An 8,201-nucleotide genomic window follows, 5' to 3' on the forward strand; every position below is an offset into this window, starting at 1 on the left:
GACCAGTCTCACCCATTATCTAGTACATGGGCGTGAGATCACTTGTTTTGGACACTGATCCATTCAGTCCAAAGGTGGACGATAAAGAAGTCCATTTAGTCATGAAATGGACGATACAAAATTCTTGTTTTAGACACTGATCTGATTGGTCCATAAGAAGGACGATGAAGAAGCCTTTGATTTTAGTTTATTTTATACTAACCAACCCAAAGAGGGGTTATTTGGTTTTGTTGATTTGTTTTCAGACAGGTTATGTTTTACACATGGGTGGTACACGCATATCACAGCAACATCATCCAAGATTTCGTGTGTGTGTATTTAAGGTCGATGACTCAATATGTTCGATCAGATTGTGGCATGGCCGATGGTAAAGAAGAACCAACTATCATGTTCGAGGACGAAGCATATTCTGCCCAAGATCTTCATCACCCACGGATTGCAGAAAATTGGAGAGGTCCAAGAGACCTTCAGTAATGTCCAAATCAGGGAGAGTAATGTGTGTTGTACTTTTTTTCCTTCACCATGGTTTTTTCCCTATTGGGTTTTCCTGATAAGGTTTTAATGAGGCAACATTAAAGCACATTACAAGCTCTAAATGGTTATGACATCCAAAGGGAGTGTTATGAACCAGATTGTGAATGCCTCATAACCAAGAGATTATGATTTGTAATTTTTCCATTACAAGCTCTAAATGGTTATGGCATCCAAAAGGAGTGTTAGGAAGCAGATTGTGGATGGCTCATAACCAAGAGATTATGATTTGTAATCTTTCCATTTATCTATGACGGTGTAATAAAGAACCTCTATGTTATGAATAAAGATAAACTTTTACATTACTTTTATAACACTTTCTTTGATTTCAAAACCTTAATTCAATAACAGAAATATGCTCATTTTTTTTAATTTCCATATTGAATGCCCTGAACCAGTGCAGAGTTACATCTCTGAGTAAACGATCTCAGTAACCCATAGATCCCGGCGAGGCTATCGTACTCTGTGTGCAGTTTCGCAGGCTTCAGCGGAGAAACATATTGGCTCATCTGATCCGTTCTAGGGTCAAGAAGGTTCTAGAAAGGGTGGATATGTTTGATCAGAATGATATGAATTGCTAGAGACCCACAAGAAAGAGAAGAAGAGGAAAATAAAAAGCAGAGGCAGATGAGGTAAAATCACAAGAATGCCTTTTGATCAAAGGTATCACTATCATATCGTTAAAGCGTACTGTAAAATATAGCAGGGTATAGATTGAAAACACCTTTGAATATGATAAAGAGTACTACACTTTTTCCCCCTATAATTGTAATATTTCAGATTGCTGTTAAAAGTTTGGTTTATGTACAGTTATAGGGACTAGAGAAACATGAAGTGTTGAAGATGAAAAAATTGTTGCTGCCATCATGGGGAACAACGATTAAATTCTCAAACAAATTAACAGAGGTATGTATATTAACTGCATGTATTTGTTAATTGTTTAAGTTTCTTGGTAAAATGCTCCATAGTAGCTGGTATCAATATTTTTTTTTGGTTTCAGGTGTTTGATATCTCAAATTATTCTTCAACTTTACTGCATCCTCTTTAATGTCAAGAAAAATAGGCATTCAATTTAGACAATCAAATTATTAATCTCAAAGGTATTTGTTACGTTCTCTTTCTCGCATGTACATATAATTTCTTAACTATGCTTTCACATCCACATATCATTTAGATTAGAGTATTTAATCGAGTTTGCATGGTTTAGTCATGTCTGATGTATTGCTTATCATTTATGTTATTTAGTTTAAAAGTATAGCATCATACTTTAAGTACTAAAGATCATCTATTCTCAAGCTAATGAGTAAATTAATTTTAGAAAATGGAGCCCACAAACGGATGCTCACTGTGTCTTGTGCTCAGGCCATTTAGAAATTCGAGAACACCTTCTTTTCAGTTGTACTTATGCTCAGCAGATTTGGAAGGGTTTAACAAGGAAGCTGTTGGGATTTCGCTACACAGAGGATTGGTTCTGCATTCTAAACATGTTGGCAGAAACTGGAAGGAACTCCACTCACATGTTTCTTCTAAGATATGCGTTTCAATGCTCTATCCATTCCATACGGCGAGAAATAAATGGTAGAAAACATGGAGAGACGCATCAGTCATTGGCATTTTTGCTAAAATTCATTGATAAAGGAGTAAGAAATTGGATATCTTCTTTGAGAATGGGAGGGTGTCGAAAGTTCTCCAGAGCTTTAGAGGTCTGGTTTGATACAAGAAGCTAGTGAGGGGTTAAGTTGTTTTCTAAATTCAGTTTACTCTTACACAAACTCTGAAACAAAGCCACACTTGTTGTAAAAAAGTTTTTTTTTTTTTTTGAATAAATTTAATATTCTTTCAAAAAAAAATTAATTTTAGAATTTACTAATTATTTTTCAATTGTTTACGGGTTTTTATATGCAGATGGAGATACTAAATAAAGTGTTTTTTGTAATGAGTACATAAGGTATTGGTAAGCTAGAAAATGACCAATCTATAATTTGTACTTTTCTAATACTCTTGGGAATGAGGTTCTTTTAAACTTTCGATTTCGTTGATTTTTAAATTAAATTGTAATCTATTTAGCCTTTCCTTATTCATATATTGCCGAATAGTATGATTTTTTTAAGTGTGATATTGGGAAGAATGATAGACTATACTGTGATTTGGCTCTAAAAGGAGTTAAGTTCAGTTTCTCAAAAAAAGGAGTTAAGTTCAATAGCTAAAGCTCATTGCAGATTCTAGACATTAAACTATCATAACAGAGGCATGGTTTTATTTAATGTTCCTTATTACTGCTCATAGTTTGCAATTAAAACGTGATAAGACTGCAATCTGATTTCATATATCTTGGTTGAGAATTATATAGAAGATATCAGTTTTGCTGAAAATTGACTTCCACCTGCAGGTTTCAAGGCCTTCAATGGCATAACATAAGTCAGCAAGAATGAGAGCCTCTTTGGTTGATAACAATGTAAGCGCATCAACAGGATCAGGATCTACTGTAGCGACTAATCATAAAACAGTTTTGTTCACGAACTTCAAACTAATATGAATCAATGTGAATTTTTATAAACAAATTAAACTGTTTTTCATGTGTTTAGTCAATAATAAGTGTGTTAACATTTTGACTAAACATGTAATTTTCAGTGTATATATAACTGAAATTTGGTTTTATTTAACAATTTTCTTACTGGATCAATACTAGTTAATTAATAAAGGTGGGGAAAAGAATGAACCAAAATAACCAGCGTAGCTGGCCCAGATGGTCTCGAGGGGAGATAAAAATCCCCAATACGGAACACGCGGGTTCGATGCGCTGGCCAGGCAATTGGGGTATCTAATTCCCTATAGTACCAAATGGTCCGCCTCGCGCCGAGAGGTTGGCCCCTGGGGGTGGAAGTCCCTCCAGGTTAATTAAAAAAAAAAAAAAAAAGAATGAACCAAAATTCGTCAAATCCAATTAACTCGAGCGGTAAAAATAAAAAAATATATATACACATAAACCGAATAAATGTATATTGAATGAACCCGAAATTAATTGATTCGGTTGGTTCAATACCAAACTCTAAACCGTAGAACACCCTATCGAATTATACACTCTATCACAGCAGATTACTAACTACCGTAACAGAATCATCCCGCTCAATTTCGCACTTCGTCTTCTTCTTCCTCGCCACTCTCAGTTTCGGATCGTCTCCACTCTTCCAAGAAAGCAAGCTATGAAGATTCTCAAGTGCGATCTCTTACTGATTGTTATCGCTGTAACGGTGGTGGTACTGATGGCGCCGCCGACGATCTCCGCCGCGAAGGTCGGAGTAACCTACTCCACTCCCGACTTCAGCTCTGGATCCGTCGAAGCTTCTCCAAAAAGAATCGTAGCAAAGATCGTTTCTATGGAGATCGAGGCGGTGAGGCTTGTCGATCCCAACCCGGAGATGATTCGCGCCTTCGCCTCCACGAAGATATCTCTGTTCCTCTCTGTTCCCAATCCACTGGTTCCGATGCTGGCTTCAGATCGTTTGCAAGCGTTCGAGTGGGTAAAGCTCCATGTCCTTCCCTTCCACAATCGCACAAAGATCTCCATGATATCCGTCGGAGACGACGTGGTTTCCTCGAGTTGGCCGGACGCTCCGCCGCCTCTGTTTCTCCTCCGGGCAATCCGAAACGTCCGTAGATCTCTTGTGCATCTGGGAATCCACAAGGTTTCTGTATCTACGACGTTTTCATTCCTCAGCATCATCCCATCGGCTTTCCCTCCTTCGTTGGCGCGTTTCCGGAACCCTAACGGAGACGTGATCATCAAGCCGATTCTGGAGTTTCTGGAGAAAACTAAATCTTCCTTCTTGGTGAACCTATACCCATACAACATAGACTCCTCAATTCACAAGGGGTTTGCCTTTTTCGAAGATCCGTTCAGCTACGTCGACGATTCTTCCATCATCCAAGTTCGCTATGGTAACCTATTCGATGTGATGGTGGACGCGGTGGTGAGGTCTCTGGCAGTCATGGGTCACGAGAACCTTCCGGTGGTGGTGGGGGAGACGGGTTGGCCGAGCTGGTCCTCGAACTCAAGTGAGGTTTATGCTACACCAAAGTGCAGTCAGAGATTCCTAAATGCTCTTGTTGATCATTTGAGAGCTGGAAAGGGAACTCCTTTGAGGAAAGAAGGCGTTTCAGAGGTTTATATATTTGAACTCTGCGACAACGAATCCAAGCAACAAAGCAAAAGGACATGGGGTCTTCTCGACTATCATCTCAAAAAATGAACATCACTTTCTTCCTGGATGATATACCTGAGATGGAGAAGAAGTTTATACAACTCAATTACTTGGTTATTGTATGCATGCTCTTTCTTGCAGTCATTAGTACGGTTGCCATTCTGACCTGTCCCAGTAATATTGTTAGCGCGTGGTAAGTGTGGTTATTACTATTTACTCTTCTTGTTTTATAGATTTTTTTATGATATTCCTGATTTGATTTTGTACAGGAGGGGGACGCCAGCTAAGCGCGAGCGTAAGCAGAAGAAGCAATACTAGACTAGTCTAGACTCGCAACAAAACTGATGTTCAGATGTACTTTGGATATTACACTTCATTCTGTACACATTTAATCATTTTCTTCCCCCTTCATCAATAATGGTACTATGTTTTTGATGGTATTATCACCATAAAAATGATATACAAAATGGTTGTGACTTAATGGAAGAGTTTTTTTCACCTACGACAGTTTCTAAGTTTTTATTACATCAAAAGAAAGTTTCGACTAATAGGGTAGTTTATTTTAGTTGTTTACTTTGGTGCCCTCAGCAAGAACCAAACCAAAGTTACACTTTTTAACTTTTTAACTAACTGGACATATCTTCTTCTCTCTCCTAATTTTCTTATTCATTAAGAAACTCTTCCATTAATCTCGTTTTTTCTTTTTTCTAACAGAAAATTAATTTTACAATACTCATTGTCTCTCACTTCTCCAAAGCATAAATCTTAGATTTTTTTATTCCTTTCTTATCGTTTTTTTCTCTCAATCTAGATGAATCAGTTTTTTTTATAAAAAAAAAAATCACGAGTCACATAGTTCCGCTAGATTTCCCGTCCAATCGTTAGATTTTTAAAATCCATTACCATCCCTAAGGTGAATCCCATATCTGTCTCCTATACTTTTCATGTCTGTGGTTTCTTTTTTGTCAACTATATCTCTGGTTTCTTTTTGAGTAACACGACCAAGCTTTCTCCTTTTTGCGCTGTGACAGTATGTCGTGGTGGTTGTGATGGTCGGAATCCACTGTGGTGTCGCACGGTGAAGCTCGGACAACAATGGAGTTTTTTTCACATTTTCACATTTGATCCTTTATTTGTTATGTTATTACCAATTTGGTCCAAACTATCAAATTTTCAGATACATCCCTTTTAATTGTCCAAATTTTTGATTGTTCAATCCAATCCCTAGAAAATGCAAATATGATTTATAATGTAATATAACAAATATCTACACATAATTGACATTGTGTACACAGAATGGACCTATTTACATGTACAACAATTTGCATGTACAATGGTGAAACCATAAAATCGTATTTTGGTTAAATCACATTCTCCAGTTAAAAATGCATAATCCACAAAAATATCAAGTCTAAGTTAAAATTACATTTAAAGGCAAGGCTAACAAAGCACACATCATTTGAAAACAGAGATCAGCATCTCAACCATCTTTCTATAATGTGTACATGTTTATATGTGTATATGTGTACGTGTATATTTGTACACGTTTATATGTGTATATGTTTATATGAGTTTATGCATACATGTGTACATATTTATCTGTACATGTTTATATCACTACAAGAAAACACATGCTTAACGAGGAAAGTTAACGAGGAAAAACAATCCTCGTAAATTTATGTCGATTTTACGAGAACCTTACGTGGAAAAATAATGTCATCGTTATTTCCTCGTAAAGTAACGACAAAAGCGTTTCGTCGTAAAGTCGACGTAAACTTCGCGTGTTATTTACGAGGAAATAATTTACGTGTATTTAGCGAGAAAATTTTGGATCCACCAACTTTGTAGGTGTTACACGTTTTTTTTGCCACCTAATTAATTTTCGTCGTAAATTCATAGGAAAATTACAACTACCAGATTCGAAATTTCCTATAAATATGGATGTTTGAACATCATTTTAAACACACCAACAACAAAAAACGTGAAAGAAAAAAAAATGGCTGGCTCCGGGACTATTTACGAGTTGCGGAAGTGGATGTATATGCATAGAGATGCTAACGGGAGAGTGACGAAAGAATACCTTGCGGGTCTGGAGACATTTATGCATCAAGCAGATTTCATACCGCTCGCCCAAGAAAGTTGTAAGATGATCTGTCCTTGTCGGAAATGCAACAATTCAAAACTGGCAAACCGTGAAAATGTTTGGAAGCATTTAATAAATAGAGGTTTCACGCCAAATTACTATATCTGGTTTCAACATGGAGAAGGTTTTAATTATGATCAGAATGAAGCTAGTAGTAGTAATAGCAATTTTCAGGAAAAAGAACCGGTTGATCATCATTTGCATAATGAACATAGTTACCATCAGGAGGAGATGGTAGATTATGATAGGGTTCATGATATGGTAGCTGATGCATTCGTAGCTCATGATGAAGATGAAGAACCTAATATAGATGCAAAAAAGTTTTACGAAATGTTAAACGCGGCGAATCAACCACTTTACAGTGGTTGTAGAGAAGGTCTCTCTAAATTGTCGTTAGCTGCTAGAATGATGAATATTAAAACTGATCACAATCTACCTGAAAGTTGCATGAACGAATGGGCGGACTTGTTTAAAGAGTATTTGCCGGAAGACAATGTGTCTGCTGATTCTTATTATGAGATTCAGAAACTGGTTTATAGTCTTGGGTTGCCTTCGGAGATGATAGATGTTTGCATCGACAACTGCATGATCTATTGGGGAGATGATGAGAAGCTAGAAGAATGTCGATTATGCAAGAAGCCACGATTCAAGCCGCAAGGTATATTTTGGGAGTTGCCATATTGGAAGGATCTTCTTCTGCGCCACAACCTCGATGTGATGCATATAGAGAAGAATTTCTTTGAGAACATCATGAATACAATATTGAATGTCCCAGGGAAGAGAAAAGACAACATAAAATCGAGGTTGGACTTGCCGGATATTTGCTCAAGAAGCGAGTTACATATTAAAAGCAATGGACAAGTTCCCGTTACGATATTCAGATTGTCTTCAGAAAAAAAGTCGGTGTTGTTCAACTGGGTGGCATCAGAAGTGAAGTTCCCCGATGGGTATGTTTCGAATCTCTCTAGATGTGTTGAAAAGAGTCAAAAGTTCTCCGGGATGAAGAGTCATGATTGTCATGTCTTTATGCAACGACTACTGCCCTTTGCATTTGCGGAGCTACTTCCAACAAACGTACATTCGTTTAGACCCGTCTTCTTGAGCTCCCGGTTCTTCGAGTCAGGAGACTGTCCCCAAGACTCAGTACACTCAGAGAGTCTCTGGGTCTACTTCTTCTAGTGCACCATCGGCTCCTCATGTGCCTTCCCCGATGGCTCATCCGACGATGCCTCCTCCGGTGCCTCCTCCGACGGCACCTCCGATGCCCGCTGATATTCATCCCGATTTGATGGTGCCTCCGAGTGCTCCTTACTCGCAGTTCACTG

General features: G+C 37.8%; 1 protein-coding gene across 1 annotated transcript; it reads left to right on the forward strand.

The window, feature by feature from the left end:
* The first annotated feature begins 3,734 nt into the window (after positions 1 to 3,734).
* LOC106297702 (glucan endo-1,3-beta-glucosidase 13-like) lies at positions 3,735 to 5,092 on the forward strand. Its single transcript, XM_013733894.1, has 2 exons — positions 3,735 to 4,926; positions 5,003 to 5,092. The coding sequence occupies exon 1, from the start codon at positions 3,735 to 3,737 to the stop codon at positions 4,779 to 4,781; it is 1,047 nt and encodes a 348-aa protein (XP_013589348.1). The 3' UTR covers positions 4,782 to 4,926; positions 5,003 to 5,092.
* Positions 5,093 to 8,201: the final 3,109 nt, after the last annotated feature.

This window comes from Brassica oleracea, chromosome C6 (genome assembly GCF_000695525.1).
Source record: "Brassica oleracea var. oleracea cultivar TO1000 chromosome C6, BOL, whole genome shotgun sequence".
NCBI classification, from domain to species: Eukaryota; Viridiplantae; Streptophyta; class Magnoliopsida; order Brassicales; family Brassicaceae; genus Brassica; species Brassica oleracea.

Coding starts and splice junctions, on each gene's coding strand:
- LOC106297702 (XM_013733894.1), top strand. CDS start 3,735: ATGAAGATTCTCAAGTGCGATCTCTTACTGATTGTTATCGCTGTAACG.